The following is a 16,618-nucleotide window of genomic DNA, read 5'->3' on the forward strand; positions in this document are numbered from 1 at the left end:
AGCTACAAAAACATGTTTTGGTTGTTCCTCACACTTTTGTGCATTAGCTCGTACACGCAAATTTTGCTAAGATGAAGTCATCAGTGACAAGAACCGAAATGGGGAGACGTTTTTTTTCCCAAGTTTAACTTCACATGATTATGAAAATACCAGATTGCACAAATTGTTATTTGATGTTGTCCACTAGGTGGCACTGTTGTATTAAATGGTGTGCCGGTATCCAAGAAACAGGGTTATTGCTAAAAGAAGTCTTTAAAGTTTTTTTCAACAATGAATTTATCTTCCGTTTTTTTAACTTAGTTACTGTGTACACACTTTTTTTATGCCGTTACATTTTTTTTTACCTGCCGCAGCAGTCCTCAATTCTAGGAACTGTTCATTTTTTACCGCAGTGAGGGCCAAGTTTTTTTTTTTAGATCCTCCTCTTCCTTCAAATCCTGCTGTGAACAAAACAGTTTCCCAAAGTACACAAACTATTAAGGATCATGCGGAAGACAAAAACAAAAAGTGTTCCGAAGTTTTTCCTTACCGATAAACCTTTTCAGTCCAACAATACACTCTGTAGAGAAAATGGCTCTTAAAAGAAGCAAGCTTCTGCGGTAAGTTTGCTTTTCAATTATTTCATTTTCAGGTGAACAATTTTTACACTTTGCGCCTTTTATAGAAAATGTAAAACAATTCTAAGTAATTTATAAAACCTAAAGTTGAATTAAGTATTGATCTCATACCCACTTTTATTATTATACTTGACATACTTCCACACCTAATTAATATTTCAGTTATGCAGTAATGATTACTGGACTTTAAAATATAATGATTAATTAGCCTTTATTCTGTAGGTAAATGGTTTTGAGACATAGTTGTTAATCTTACTTTATAGACACCTTCAATATCTATTTTCAAATTCATGTTTAAGAGTCTCACGAGATTCTGTATCTCTGGTTAGCGCTGAATAATTTATATGTCTCTTCTCACTTGGTATTACATGGTACCCATACTAGGGGACACTACAGTATATGCTTTTTTAAAATAATATGTTGTAGGGCAAAAAAATAAATATTGCAGAAACCTGTTTTACACAACCACATCAAATTGCAAGCATATTGCACCTTGGTAAAGTATTATATTGTGTAAGCTATTGATCAGCATATCCCAGATATAAATCTACTTTAAATGTTCATAGGAATTAATAATCCATTTTTTAAACAAAACGTTAAGGTCAGATATTAATACCTAGAATTTGGAATAACGTGTTACATCATGTGTGATGTGGATTCAGTCTTGGTCTCTGAGTGTCCTAAATTATAAAGAACTAAAAAATCCATCGAAACCAATAAAATGCTGGCAGTTCATTTTTAATGTACATGATTATGCAAGCATTTTTTAAATCCATTTAGAAAACTCTAATCTCCAGGACATCCTTTACACATCACAAGCTGCATGATGCTATAGTGTTATCACTAAATATAGCTGTTTTACTAGAAATGTGAACAGACAGACAGAGAAATGTTACTTCAGCAGAACGAAATATAATGTGGACAACAATCATTGTAGTTCAAATAACTGAAAAAAAACAAATAGATTACAAAGTAACTACAGTATAGCAGTTTAACTTTTTAATTGGCTTCCATTCAAAGCATCTTCCATCTAATGAGGAAAAGTTTTACATGAAAGAGAAAAAGTGCACATTTAACAGTGGTCTGTGAAATACAGAGGCAGTAGTATTTCCTCTAGACATTACTGTTGGTTTAGAGTTTTTAATGATATTAAAGTTGTGTGTAATCTATTAAATACAGTCACATGATGATCTCAATCTAAGCACATTTGTATAAGCAATAATTTAAAGTTGATCTAATCAGTGAACAACACACAATCATGCATATCTTCTTTATGCAAGTTTTCAAGCAAGTAAAAACACCATCTGCTTAAGGCAACGTTCTTGGCAAGCCTTGGAAGACACAAAAAGGCAACATTCACAGAGTGTAGTCCCTACAACACTGAGGGATCATTGCACTCTCATTAGCCATTAAAGTCCCTTAAATTACATTCTCATTTTCATTCTTACTGTCCCAGAATCTGAAACATTGTTCTTTGTAGGCGAACATCGTCCTAAAACACAAAATACGTTTAGGCCTGTTTCTCATTAGTTCTAGTCTCTGGCTACCTAAAGTTAAGTTATACTAGGACTAGGGCTTCTGGAGTCTGTGAAACCGTACCTCAAAGCCAAAAATGCACTGCTTTAAATCTCGCACTTACAAGGGATAGAGACATTCTGAACGCAATTCCCTTTTTTCCACCTATTTGAATATAACATTGGCGCAACAATACATTTCCCTTTAAAATAACATATCCTCAGGTGTGGGATAGATACACTCTATAGCCTGTTGGTCGAAGGCTGCATTTAGGTGCCTTGAGTGTACAAATAATAGAGCAGGAGATGCACAACCTGGAGTTTTGGAGGACAAGAGGCTTTATGGTTTTCTTTCCACCTGTGCTCTTAAATTCAAACAATTGGACTCCTTGTTTTCCTTAAGTGGAAAAGTTGAAGCCTCTCCTTCGTCTTTGGAGTTTTTTTTTTAAGGAGAGTTTCTAAAACCTGCTGGACAGCAACTCCTGTGGATTGGAGTTGGGCTCCAATCTTGCTGATCTAAACCTGGCGATACTGTCAGCCATCTTGGGTTAGGAATCCCCAAGGGGCAGTGTGTAATCCACACTGGCTGGGAGGTTTCCTCATTGTGTAGTGCAGCAGCCACCCAAGTGGTGCTGTGAGCTGCAGGCAGTAAGGAAAAAGTGCTCTTGACAAGTAGTGCCACATCTGAAAGAGGCTGCTGAGATGGCGTTCTTATTTCTTTTTCAGCATGGAATTAACCTTTACTTGTTCCTACTGCCAATTTTTCTCACAAACCAAAAAGTATAGCTCTATCCTCTTAAAGTTATGCACATGAAACTGACAATTCCTATATAAAAATTGGTTTCACAAGGATCAATGTTTTTACACACAAATTTATCCGAGATTGCAGATTTTTTCACACATTTAATTTTCTACCTTTTTTTCGTGGTTTTAAAATGACTTCCTAATGGCTTTGAATTAAGGGGGAAGGGGGAACACTAACACAAATTGTTTAAATATTCTCTTGGTACTAGACAAGCGACTTTGTTCAAATACATTCTTAGCCCTTTAATTGACATCACAACAGATGCTTCTTGCTTTCAAAGACCTATTGCTGAAGGGAGGCACATTACTATAGACAGTCATTCACAGAAAGGCATTGTTAAATGTACATAAAAAAACAACCTTGGAGTTACAAATCAAAAATGCTCTGTTTTTACTATATTGGTCTTTCAGGCAGCTTCTTTCCCAAAACCTCAGGTTTATTTACAAAATATGCACGCACATAAATGGGAAAAACAAAACCAGCTAGCCTAAAAGAAGTGAATTTGTTCTGGAATTATAGTCAATAGATTCAGAACGTTTGGGAACCACAACGGTGAGCATTTCTTTACACTGTTTATGAAATGTTTTACAACCCAAGTCAAGTGATTAAATACAGGAACAGCATCTTGGGTCAGATCAAGAGGACTGCACCGGGATGGCGTAATCTAAAAGCTTGTTGACAGGACATCACACAGTCTTCTCTGGGCGCACTAAGCTACCCCACGCCGTCGCATTTGCGGTCTTTGGCTGAAGAACAATTCACGTCTGACTTGCTAGCATGGGCACCTCCTTCCAGGTTTTACAGCTTCCTCGGAGGAGTGGACTACGTTTGGAATGAAACCGCTTTTGACACCTTCCCAGTCCTCCTGAATGCTTATGTGCCCCCTCTTCACTCGCTCATAGATGTCTCGGGTGAGGATGGTGAAGGACTCCTCCACGTTCGTGGCGTCTTTCGCCGAGGTCTCTATGTATTTCATCCCGCAAGCCAGCGCAAATCTCTCGGCTTCCTCCCGGCTCACTTGCCGTTGGTGTCCAGCGTCACACTTGTGCCCCACCAGAAGAAACACGATCTCAAAGGGCTGCACGTACATCTTGGATTCATCTAACCAGTCCTTCAGGTGCTCAAAGGACCTCCGATTGGTCAAGTCAAAAACCAGGAGTCCTCCCACTGAGTTGCGATAGTAAGAACGCGTTATAGACCTACAATAATAATAAAAAAAAATAACAGTAACTTTAATCAATCGGAATCTGTTCCTACTGTACATACAGACTACTACTCTGGATTGAAGATGCATAACATTTTGTTTACCTTAAATCCCTAATTGTCCTTTTGAGGACTGTGCCAACTGTAATCTATTACTTGAACTGTGGCAGAGTATTTCTACATGATCATTATCGCGGCCTACATTAGATTTGGTTGTTTAGGAGTGCACGTTTTATAACATACGTTGGCCATGAATTGCAAACACGAATTATTTGTCAAGTCATTACAGGCGGTTTTAACTAACAGATGATCATAATCCGCATCCCCCCTCCCAAAAAAATCTAGGTGAATCAAAAGTTTCTAGGATCCATGCAGTAAGACTTTTTAAATGTTTCATACACAATAAACAGAAGAACCTGAATTGCATCGTACAAATAAATGGTTGAGAAAGAAAAGGACGTGTAATGGTGTGCACAAGGTATAAATGATTCAACTGTTTTAAAAATCATTTCACCTCATGAACAACAAAAACTTCCCTTGCATTACATGTACATCGAGGCGACAGAACACGGTTGATCTCCTACCTGAATCTTTCCTGACCCGCTGTATCCCAGAGTTGTAGTTTGATTCGCTTCCCCGGTTCAATCTCAACTAGTCGGGCAAAAAAGTCGACTCCTACCGTAGGGTCAGAAACATCGGTAAACTTGCCCTCGGTAAAACGACGCAGCAAACAAGATTTTCCCACCGTCGAGTCACCTATTACGATCAATCTGAACTGGTAAATCCAAATCGCTTCCATTACAACATCCCTTTAAATCAGCGATTTCAAAACACCCATAAGATCCCGCATAATGACAAAGCAATAACCGAGCACCCCCAGTTTTCGTTCGGTATCCACGTGCGGTAAAATCTAATAATGGAATATAAACTGATAGATTTGTATTAAATGGTGAAATATCTGAAATTATGTGCGTCTATTGGGGCGAATCATGCCATCCGCCAGTTTTTTTTGTGTGTGCAGTGACACTGCTTCCAGCATATTCGCTCAAATGTCTTTACTGCAGATATCACATCATCCTTCTTCTAAATCTAAGCACGGCTTCTTTAATTCAAGCATACTTCCGTGCACTTGCACACTATTAAACATGACGATTCAATTAAGAAACAAGTTTACCCAAGGAAAAAAATATATACCAAGCGCATTAAAGTTAAATCCTGTGCAACGGAGAGTACTTTAGGCTGTTTCCTTTCCGCCAGTCTGTATCCTTTTCTTTTTTTGATGATGACGTGTACAGTACACATACAAAAAAAATCAACACTGAACTACAAAAGATACACTAACTAGTTATACTCGTGCACCCCTAGCACCAGAGAAAGGAGTTGTCACTTCAGCACCACGGTAGAGCTTGGTTGCAGCCGCAAACTCCCGGTACCACGAGAACTGCGCCAATTCTCGAGTGACACGTAATTGAACCAATCAACGGAGGATAAAGCCCGCCGGCTTTTTCAGTTACGCCTATCAGAGCAGAGGAAGGCGGAACCTACGAGTCACACGGTAGATTATCCCGTAGACCTGGCACAATTACCTGCGGCGATGTGTATATATTGTTCTAGTCTCAAAATTAAAAAGGAGTAAATAAACTATAAATGGAAGACAAGCGAGGAATAAAATATTCAGGTAGAATACAATATTTCATCATAGGCAATCACGTAAATAGCTACTTCATAATACAGCGCAGTAGATCTTATTTAGAATTGTATTTAGAAAGTGGACGATCTGCATTCTTACACTGAATACGATTTTAAAAAAATTGAATAATTATATTATACGGCGAGATCGTTTTATATTTAACTCATTTCATTATGATTTCTTTACAAATACGTGGTTTATTGGACTGTGTACAGATAAAATCACACGTGTGGGCTCTAACCACGTGTTATATAAAATCATCCGGTCGGTGCTCTTAGAGGATTTCCTGTTTTACTGCAAGCATGTGTTTAATTTGCATTGCCTTTGAATACATATGTAGTTGCAGTATATCAGTATATCAGTGTTGTCTGTAGTTAAACTTTAACAACTTGGTAGTTTTAATTATCTGTTATTATTATTAACTAATAAAGCTCACGACCTGTACCTTTTACAAAATGTAAGTAACATTTTTTGTCTATTTGAAAACAGCGGTCCCGGTTTCATTCGACGTTAACAAATCAAATGGACTTCCGAAGACGAGTGAAAATTCCGGATGCATTCACGAATCGAGTAAGAATCCTTCACATGTATTTCCTCTTAGGACATCATTAATAATAGCAACGTGAAAAAATGCAGGTCTGTATTTTGCGACGAAGAATCAAAAACTCGGAAACAAGTCATAAACATTGAGATACGTTTTTTTTTCCAAGTTATGGTTTTTAACTGTCGAACAAATAAACGACTTTTTTCGTATATTAGTGCACTTGTTCTTAAATAAAGCTACAAAAAAATCCAGAAAACAGAGGAAGACATCCGTTTTATTTCAATTCTTAAATTCAGAAGTAGTTCAGATTACCTACTGCTGTGCTTTTACCACACTGAAGCTCAGCAGGTGTGAGCCCGGTCAGTACCTGGATGGGAGACCTCCTGGGAAAAACTAAGGTTGCTGCTGGAAGAGGTGTTAGTGGGGCCAGCAGGGGGCACTCACCCTGTGGTCCATGTGGGTCCTAATGCCCCAGTATAGTGACGGGGACACTATACTGTAAACAGGCGCCGTCCTTCGGATGAGACGTAAACCCGAGGTCCTGACTCTCTGCGGTCATTAAAAAATCCCAGGGCGTTTCTCGAAAAGAGTATAGGGGTGTAACCCCGGCGTCCTGGCCAAATTTCCCATTGGCCCTTACCAATCATGGCCTCCTAATAATCCCCCTCTATGAATTGGCTACATTACTCTGTCTCCTCCCCACTGATAGCTGATGTGTGGTGAGTGTTCTGGTGCACTATGGCTGCCGTCGCATCATCCAGGTGGATGCTGCACATTGGTGGTGGTGGAGGGGAGTCCCCATTACCTGTGAAGCGCTTTGAGTGGATTGTCCAGAAAAGCGCTATATAAGTGTAAGCAATTATTATTATTATTAATAATAATAATAATAATAATAATATTATTATTAAACCTGTCTTTGATCTGGAAGATGATAGCACGCAACATAGCCTCGGGCTTCCAACTTTATTGGTTTCATTGTCACATTGCTACTGCTCTGCAGGCACTGCTGTGTTGCCATAGTCTGTTATCTTACAGTAAAACATTAGACAGTAGTTGATGTATACAGAAAGAGTAAGTACTGATGTTAAAATTTAGGTGCATCTAAAAACAACACATTGGGCAATTATTTAGTGAATGAGCTTAAAAGACCTGAGTTGTTGGAACTGTGCTACAAGACGGATTTTTAAGTGTGTATGATAATGTAGAGGCATATTTGTGTGGATTAAAGACCCAGAGGCATCATAAAAATTGACAGGTACACTGGTACTTTGCAATGCATCTATTTAAAGTATGTCTTAGTTGTCTGATTGGGGGACACTTAAAGACAGATAAGCATTTTCTTCTGCACTTTGAGTCTGGGAGTTAATGATTTAGAGGAGTGCTGTAAAGTTTTCAGTCCAGAGTTCCAGCAAGTAACATTTATTGATCATTTTTAGGTCTGCTTCAAAAAAGAATGGAACTCCAGGAGCAAACCACATTACCTTCTGCTCAAAGGACAAGCAGCGAAAGCAGCTTTCTCAGTATGTTCCGGAAATATAAACTGAAAGAAGTTTTTACATGGTGAGTTGAATAAGCTTTGAAAGAACTTATTTAAACATTGTTGTGGAAGTTTGTACTCTTTACTAAGAGGCTGCTAGATTAAAAAAAACATGCTCTTAATAAGAGAACATCTCATTAGTTTCTTAGTTGTTCAGTTATTTTAATTAAATGGAGTGTTTTATTGCAGGTGTTTGTTAACAACTGATTTTCTGATCAGACTGACCACTTTGTAAAAATGAAAAAATGAGAAAAAAGGAGGCCCTGTGGTTGGAGTGCATGTTTTGCCACTCAGCTTAAACCATAATTGTTAAAATAAAGAGTTGAGACATGTAACCATTTTCAGGGTTAGCCTAAACCTATTGATTGGCTAAATCCAAACCCTTAATTATCAGACACAATCTCCCACATTATTTAAACTCCATGATTTGCCAGTTTTAGAAAAAAAAGTGTTTTAAAGGTAGTTTTCAAGAACTAACATACTTAATGTGTAAGCATAAACCTGACATTCTTGCTTTGTCTGAAAGGACCAAATGTGTTATAGGGAGAAACCTTGTGACCTCATGCACAGACACACACTAATTGTACAGATGTTTAAAAGTATACATGCCCAGGTAATGTAAAACAACAGCTGCAAACCACCAATGGGTACACCTAACTGGATGAACTGGGAGAGACAATATTTTGGCTTTCTTTCTCTGCTGTTTGCTCGATTGCCGATTGGAAAGTCATGTCAAGGTCACTTCTCATAGTATCATTAAGCCGACCCTTTTCTTGGCTGAGTTAATGAGGAGGCCCAGGACAGAGGTGAAAGTTTCTTTCTTTTCACGGCCCACAACAAACTAAGCCAGAAGCTTTAGAACTACAGTACCAAGCTTCATGCACATACTGGTGCATACACGCACATACAAACCAAATGTAACAAAACAAGTTTCTCTACAGTCTACAGAGGGTCTCTACAGTATATTTGGTCCTTTCATGAGGATCAAGTATGCTTTACTTCTAAAATAACAGACAGCTATTCTCCCAGAATACCATTTTTAAAAGATGAAGGAACTGGATGAAATCATTTGGGAATTCTGACACCTAACTAAAGGTATTAATAATTATCATGATTGCCTTTTAAAACAGGATTTTGTGTCTTTGTGAAACTAGTGATTTTAAGTGACAGGCAAGAAATTGACTTGTCTTCTCTCAATGTATTTACATTTTGTTTTTTAATTTATTTCAGGAATCTGCTCCAAACTATAGTCTTGGGTCAGTGGTTATCTGTGCTTATATGTGGGACTGCGGTCACCAGCCAATACTTGGCACAAAGTTTTTCTGTGAACACTCCAATGCTACAGAGCTTTATTAATTATGTTTTACTGTTTCTGACATACACTTTTGCGTTGGCCTTGAGAAAAGGTGGGTAAACCTTTTGGACAGTATACACATCGTATGTCATTCTCACTTTTTGCTTAGAAGCCACAGCTGTCTCTTTCTTCCATACTTTTTTATCAGCTTGACCTAGTTGTTGAAATTTGGCCTGTGTCTTTCTATTTGTGACCTTCTCCATTTGGAATTCAAATGTATTCTGTCTGCCAGTTTTTCTGTCAGTTGTTTTTCTGGATGGCTTCCTTAACAACAGCAAAAGATACAATACAGTGTATCCCTGTCTCCTTAATGTATTTGTTTTCACACAGTCTCTTCATTTACAGACATCTCTTGCTGTATATAAAACAAACTGAAAAACTGTTGTTGGATTGTGTGCTAATCGTCATTGCTTGTTAAAATTGCCTTAGTAATGTTTATTTAAGATGTTGTTGAAATAATACTGTACATGTACTAATTGTCAAAGTCAATACTGCGATTTCTTTCACGAAATGAGTGAATCTAAGTGCCATGTTAGCTAATGGACTGAATGACCCCTTTTCATTAATGAACTTTTTGTATTCTTAAGATAATACCCACTTTTATATTCTTGGGTCTGATAAATATCACATATATTTACAGGAATAACACATTGGTTACTTTTCTTTTAATCATAGGGAATGAAAATATTTTGCAGATTCTAAAGGCGAAATGGTGGAAGTACTTATTGTTGGGAATTACTGATGTGGAAGCCAATTATATGGTAGTGAAGGCATATCAGTTCACAACACTCACAAGCATACAGGTAACACCTTTCCTTAATCTTTATAAGTTTGTTATATAATTATCATTGCTAGCATTTGCTTTTTAAGTGATTAGAGTGTAATAGAACTAATCTGCTCTAATATCTAAAACTTAATGTGTAAGATACATAATCTTCATGAAGAGTGTTTAAACAAACAAAGACTCTTAATATGTGGACTTGTGAGTGAGTAAGAGTTGTTCTGCTGGTGTGAAACTTGCCTTGTTTGTCTTCCAGCTCTTGGATTGCTTTGTGATTCCCGTGTTGATGGGATTGTCCTGGTATTTCCTGAAGACCAGATACAGGATAGTCCACTATGTGGGGGTGGGGGTGTGCTTGCTGGGAGTTGGTGCGATGGTTGGGGCTGATGTTTTGTCAGGAAGAGACCAGGGCTCCTGTAAGCAAAAAAATGTTTTTTTTTTTCCCCAAAGCCTTTAGTGAGCAAATGTTTCCATGTGTTTTTTTTCAGCGAACATCCTCTTAATAAAGTTTCACAAAAAGATGGAGAAAAATAAACTGTAGGTTACGCAACAGCCAAGCCATTCCAGATTTTACTGCTTGAGTTTCACTCCACCAGCTGTCATCTGTCTAAGTTAATGTGCAAAAGCTTTGTTTATTATTAAACTTTAAATAACTTGACCTGCTATGTGTTTGGAATGTGTCCCTTTCTGGAAAAGGGCGATGGTGACAGGTGCAACATTAATGGAGTCATTTGCTACTGTGCATAAATCCATTTATATTAAAGATTTACTTCTTATTCAGACTAATTGTGGTTCGAAAATGTGGATAAATTCAGAAATTACTGAATCCATACATGGGGCTTCAAATAGATGCATTACAAAATTTGAACCTAACATTTTTAAGATAACTTTGTAGTGCTTTTAACTTGCATTAAGTTTTGAGTAGCTATTCAACCTCGACTGATAAATACCGGATATGCTGTGTGTGTTCTGGAAGTCTGAGTGAGGTACGAAGGTGCAGCTTGTTTGTCTTCAAGCTGATTTTGTGTTTTTCCCCACAGCAAGTGACGTTCTGTTAGGAGATTGTCTGGTTCTCATTGGTGCTGCCCTGTATGGTGTTTCCAATGTGTGCCAGGAGTACACCGTGAAAAACCTGAGCCGAGTGGAATTCCTAGGCATGGTGGGAATGTTCGGGACCTTGCTAAGTGGAATACAGCTGTAAGACACGATTTCTCTCTATCCATGTGTTGGGTCCAGGGTCAAGGATGGCTTAGTGCCTCTGCATCATGTATTTTGCACTTGTGGTCACTTGTGCTATCTGTATGTCATGTAACTTTAATTGGACATGAATGATTGAGTTGATACAAGTCACCAGTTCAGTTCTAAAAAATTATAAACACTAAATTTCTAGTTTTGTATTTCAACGTAAAAAAGGGAAATGAGAGAAATATTAAGTTCCCTTTGAAAATGTAATATTTGGGATTTTATGTGTAATTTTCAATAGTGATACTATAAATAGTGTCTTTCTTTGTGAACATTTTTGTTTTTCAAAGAGAAACATAGCAGTCCTACACCCCTAACCCCCTCAAATTTCTTCTTAAAGACCCCTAAAATATGGTCAAAGGTTAGCCCTTGTGCAGTGAGCTTTGACTGCATCACCAGCAACATTCCAGGGCTCCACTGTGCTCCCACTGGCCTTGGGGACTGCAGTAAATAAGACCTCTATATAAATAACATCATCACAGGCCGGGATCCAGGAAAACCCTGGCGAGGGAATATTGAGGCTCCCGATACAGTGCCAGCATCTTCTTATTAGACCAGCCAGCCAGATCTATTTCAGCCACTGCCCAGGTCAGAGTCATCATCTAACAACAGTACCACACAAGAAGAATCCTTGTTGCAGAAAGTAATCACCTCTGGGCGCTCCCGAAACAGACGTGTGCCACTTTCAAACGGGGTTTACAAAGGGAAATAAAAACTAGCTGTTTTGTACATTTATTAGGTGGGTTACCTTAAAGATCTAGTAAAATAATAGTTTCTGTTTTTCTATGCAGCGCCATATTGGAACACAGAGAGGTTGCAAAAATCAATTGGACCTGGCAAGTTGGTATGTTTTGCCTTTGAAAACCTGTATGTGCTTATCCTTTTCAATGAAATACTGTTTAAAAGCATCTGATGGTGTAAATGTCACCTTCTGAACACAATCTGTGGATGTGAAAATATTCAAATGTTTGAGTAAAGCACAGTTGCCTTCACTTTAGTGTTTCACTTTTCTCAGTGTTAATTCAGCTAAGCCAAGTTTGACTTTTTGGGAATATGTTATTTTTGTGAACATTCATTTCATGTATTTTGCTGTTTGACCATTATGTTTGTTACTTTCTAGGTTCAGATGGTTTTATAATATATACCAGGAACTTATTAAAATATTATAAGTACTAATGCCATCGAGTAGGTTTAAGAATAGAAACAACAGCTGCAGAGGTTAACTAACAGCTTCTAAATTTTGTTAGATTTTCAGAATATTCACTAACCAGTGGAGTAGTGGTTAGGGCTCTGGAGTGGTAATTGGAAAGTAATGGATTCAAATCACAGGTGGGATACAGTTGTTGCAAGGTACTTTGTTCAAATTGCTTTAGATTGTGTAAATGGGTAAACATGTGAGTTACTTTGGATCAGGAAAATTAATTAGTAAACAGGTGATTATTGATGTTTTTGTCCGATTAATTGATTTCAAGTTGTTTGCATCTTTGCAGGCCTGCTGTTTGCTGTCTATGCTCTCTGTATGTTTGGGCTGTACAGCTTCATGTCCATTATTATTAAAATGACCAGTGCCACTGCAGTGAACCTCTCCTTGCTGACCGCTGACCTGTTCAGTCTTTTCTTGGGCATCTTCCTTTTCCATTGCCAGGTAAGGTAAACACAGGAATGTAAAATTTGCATACATGTGTTTTTTAAAGTCACAAAATCAGTGGATTGAATTGTAATTCTGTGTGGCTCGCCATCTGCTTTAGCACAGAACTGTGTAAAGAATAATTGCCGTAAGGTTTGTTATTATCTATAGCTAGTAGCTAGGACACTCTCATGTTTGCAGTAGAAGTAAATCAAAGTCATGACTTGGTGAGATGTGGCATCAGGAGTCAGCCAACTGTCGAGAATGGTCTGATATCCGTTTCATAGCATGGATAACTGTGAACAAGAGCAGAGTGAAATGTCTTTAATAATTTTGAGAAAAGACATGCTGTCTTCAAAAGCCTGCAGTGTAAAAATAGAAAAGTTTAGATTTCTCCTCGTGGTCTTCACAGGATGATGAAGTGCTCTAATTGAGAAAGATTATGTGCTTAATCATTCACCTCTATCATCTATTTCATATTCATTCGCTATATCAATGTTAAGAAAGGTTGCTTCATGCTAATTTTGTTCTCTCAGCTGCACTGATAATATGTAAACAGAATAGTATTGCAATGTTCGTACCAGTCGCACAGTGCTAATCATGTCCATTATGCGCTGTAGAGCAAATGTTATACCAGTATATCATCTTTTAAGTGGCTAAATTTTCTTAAACTTGCAATAATAAACAATGCTGTGTTTCTGTTCTTTTTTCTGTTTGTTGTGTTGCCAATACAGAATTAACATTAACATGATATGAATTTAGAACTAAGAATATAAGCAACATGTATAAAATAGCATGCTGAATGCCAGTGCTTTTTTATGACTTCATCATGTATGCAGGTGTAGGATGGATGTGTAAAGAATTTAGTTTTCACAACTAGCCAATTCATAGACTTAAGAGTGTACAGTGGAACTGTTTTTTAGTATTTCTTTAATTTACACCATAACATTAGTAGCATGTAACTCATTAAATTAGAATATTATCTATAATATCTAAATATCCTTGCATTGGTTTCCAAGATTTGATGCTGGTTTGTGAACATTTAACTGCTAAACTACATCTGATCAGTGAACAGATATGCAGGGGTGTCTTTATTTATAATACTTTGCATAACTTTTTGGGGGATCCGGGATAGTTTCTTATTCAAGGTCCTTGTTTAATAATTTTCTCTCTCTTTCTCTACAGTTCTCGGTTCTGTACGTCGTCGCCTTGGTGGTGATCATGATTGGGTTTGTTATGTATAACTCGGTGCCAACATACACTCTGGCTGCTGCATCTGAACCGGCCGGGCCAGGCATTGATAATCCTGCCTCAGAGACAGAGGAGGATAACAAACAGGAAATGGCCATAGAGATTCCACCGGCACTAATGGACACAGCAGCTGCACAAGTAACAACTGATGGCCCAGGCACGTGAACTCTAAAATGGAATGGAGTGGACTGGAATACACCTTGCTTTTTATATAGAAAAATAAGTCTGAAAGAGTTTTTTGTTTGCTTTTTATAGATAATTTAAAGAATTAGCAATGATTTAATTGCTGCCATTCACAGGGTGAGACACAAAAGCCATTATGCGTCTGTCTCCATTTTTCCCCAGTTTGGTATTATTTATTTGTTTTTTTTGTGAGAGGCTATGATAGAAATCGGTCGAGTAAGAGTGAATCATTATTTTGCACATTCCGTAAAAACATATGACTTCGGTTGTTGAAGCTGGGAGTGTAAAATCTATTGCATTGTCTTTCCTGGGTTTCAGAAGCAATGCTTTTACAAGTTTGATTTTGGCTTGTCTTCAACTACCTATTTGACTTCTGACAAACGATTGAAACATTAAAATGTTGCGTATTAGAGATGTGAAGTGTTTTCTTTATGAAAATGATGGATTTGTATTTTTTTTAAATGGAGACGTATCTCAAAGTTTTGAAAGAATAATGGCATTCAAATTATTTGTCTGTCAAGCACTGAGAAGATATTGTTCAGCTGTCTTCCATCTTAGAAATTAATGCCAGTACTGTTTCAGGAGAAGCCTTATCTTCATTGTTAAAACTGGAATCTTCTGTAACTCATTCAGAGGTTGCCACTGCCTTAATGCTGCTACCTTGTTGAGGTAACACCTTGCATGTTTTATATGTGAGGGTTTGCTTCTTAATTAATGAGCAAGCTGAATCTTAAAACATTTTTGTTTCTTTAAAAATGGCATTTGATAGAGTAAATCAGAGGTGTGAAACTAGTCCTTAAGGATAATAATGCAGTAGGCTTTAAAGATGACTTTAATTCATCAGCTAACTATTGGCTGGTTTCAGACAAGATATGCTGCTGAACAATGAAAATGCAACCATCTTAGTGTCGCAGTAGTCACTAGTTCTGTGGACATTGGTTGTTATTTTTATTTTAAATAGTGATAGGGTTTGTTGAGGATTTGAGTAGTACTGTTATTTGGTTAAACAAAATACCGAACTTTCATAAAATCATATGAGTTTAGTATTTGAGTTCAGTAAATTGCACCAATGAGTTGATTATAAATCTTTAAACAGATATGCAGAAAAAGCACGATTTTATAAAAACAACATCGGTGAAAGATATGGTCATGTCCTAGTTAAGTTATAAATATCCTTTGATCACTACTGACATGATTTAAAATGGCTTGTCTGTGAGGGAATCTGCCTGTAGAATGGATATTCTGTTTCAGTAATAATTTCACTAATTCAGAAAACCTCTTGAGAGTTAGGTGACATCCTGTAAGACAGGGGACCTTTCAAACTGGCTGTGGGATGTTACATCCGTCTTATTTATGGAATTATTTTCAGAATGTATGTGGGCATTACATGAAAAATTCCTGGATGAACTAATGCAAATTTGCAGAGTGGTTGTAGCTCACCATTTGCAATAAAATTACTTGAATGCTCACAGGCCATACAGGAGTAACATTGAAAGCTGAGAGATACAATTACTATCTTGTGGGCCAGATAATGTATCATGTTGGAATGTCTTACAGTATATTGCGATAAATTGACAGACCTCCATGTACAGTAATATCTTCACAGCATGTGAGGATATCATTGTATGCGTTAAGGTGACTGCTGCATTGTTCAAGATAGCAGTGTCTGACCAGTCTGGCCCCAGCTGTGTGGAACTTTGCAATAAGCAGAACATCCCACAGCACTCTGTTCAGAGGCTGATCAGGTCCGGGCATCAAACAATACCGGGGTTGTGTTATAGTTCAATGAATTCAGCAATAAGTGATACTGACTTTGTATGTTTTCCTTTTTGACAGGGTGTCAAATATATGATTCTTTGATTTGTACTTTTGTTAAAGTGTTTTGTTTCATATATATTTGAGGTTTTTTAATTAAATCTATTAGACCTGAGTTTCTAACATGCATCCATATATTTCTAAGTTCCATTAAGTATTAAGATGATTTCAAGGATTTTATTTGGGCACTTTAAACAAATGTTGTGTACTTCTGGCAAAAAAAATACCAAGGTTTTATAGCACTTATATATGTATAATAAAACACCGTTAAAATACAAAATCTGCTTTTCTTGATTTTCATCCTTTCTTATGCCTTTATTACTAAATAATACACACAGAAGTAGTTCTGCCATGAGCTGTAATATTAACCCCTGCCCACTCTGTGCTTGTGGTGGGGTTCAGTATTTGCCAGTGTAAATCCGCTGTCCCCTTTCTGTATGTTGTCTATGAGATTT

At 37.4% G+C, this 16,618-nt stretch overlaps 2 protein-coding genes across 4 annotated transcripts; one reads left to right on the forward strand and one right to left on the reverse strand.

Annotated features, from left to right (window-relative positions):
- The first annotated feature begins 503 nt into the window (after positions 1–503).
- LOC102685381 (solute carrier family 35 member F2) lies at positions 504–16,443 on the forward strand. 3 transcript variants are annotated; one of them, XM_015341722.2, is made up of 10 exons: positions 504–599; positions 6,319–6,399; positions 7,810–7,933; positions 9,141–9,316; positions 9,940–10,067; positions 10,302–10,461; positions 11,086–11,242; positions 12,079–12,131; positions 12,778–12,932; positions 14,100–16,443. In XM_015341722.2, exons 3-10 carry the CDS (start codon positions 7,827–7,829, stop codon positions 14,328–14,330), a joined length of 1,167 nt encoding a protein of 388 aa, XP_015197208.2. In that variant the 5' UTR covers positions 504–599; positions 6,319–6,399; positions 7,810–7,826; the 3' UTR covers positions 14,331–16,443. The 3 variants fall into 3 exon arrangements, with proteins under 3 accessions (XP_015197208.2, XP_015197207.2, XP_069046188.1); XM_015341721.2 differs by lacking the exon at positions 504–599 and adding an exon at positions 5,682–5,817; XM_069190087.1 differs by lacking the exons at positions 504–599; positions 6,319–6,399 and adding an exon at positions 6,978–7,224.
- LOC102685180 (ras-related protein Rab-39A) lies at positions 1,595–5,541 on the reverse strand. The gene is made up of 2 exons (XM_006628108.3): positions 4,724–5,541; positions 1,595–4,135 (listed from the first exon to the last, which is right to left on the reverse strand). Exons 1-2 carry the CDS (start codon positions 4,936–4,938, stop codon positions 3,709–3,711), a joined length of 642 nt encoding a protein of 213 aa, XP_006628171.1. The 5' UTR covers positions 4,939–5,541; the 3' UTR covers positions 1,595–3,708.
- Positions 16,444–16,618: the final 175 nt, after the last annotated feature.

This window comes from Lepisosteus oculatus, chromosome 5 (assembly GCF_040954835.1).
Source record: "Lepisosteus oculatus isolate fLepOcu1 chromosome 5, fLepOcu1.hap2, whole genome shotgun sequence".
NCBI lineage: Eukaryota > Metazoa > Chordata > Actinopteri > Semionotiformes > Lepisosteidae > Lepisosteus > Lepisosteus oculatus.

What these genes read in the sequence shown, in the direction of transcription:
- LOC102685381 (XM_015341721.2), top strand. Translation starts at nt 5,787, where the DNA reads ATGGAAGACAAGCGAGGAATAAAATATTCAG. An exon ending in CGGATGCATTCACGAATCGA is followed by an intron (nt 6,400 to 7,809) that starts GTAAGAATCCTT and finishes GATCATTTTTAG; the next exon opens with GTCTGCTTCAAAAAAGAATG. An exon ending in CTGAAAGAAGTTTTTACATG is followed by an intron (nt 7,934 to 9,140) that starts GTGAGTTGAATA and finishes AATTTATTTCAG; the next exon opens with GAATCTGCTCCAAACTATAG.
- LOC102685180 (XM_006628108.3), bottom strand. Translation starts at nt 4,938, where the DNA reads ATGGAAGCGATTTGGATTTACCAGTTCAGATTGATCGTAATAGGTGAC. An exon ending in GCGGGTCAGGAAAGATTCAG is followed by an intron (nt 4,136 to 4,723) that starts GTAGGAGATCAA and finishes TTATTATTGTAG; the next exon opens with GTCTATAACGCGTTCTTACT.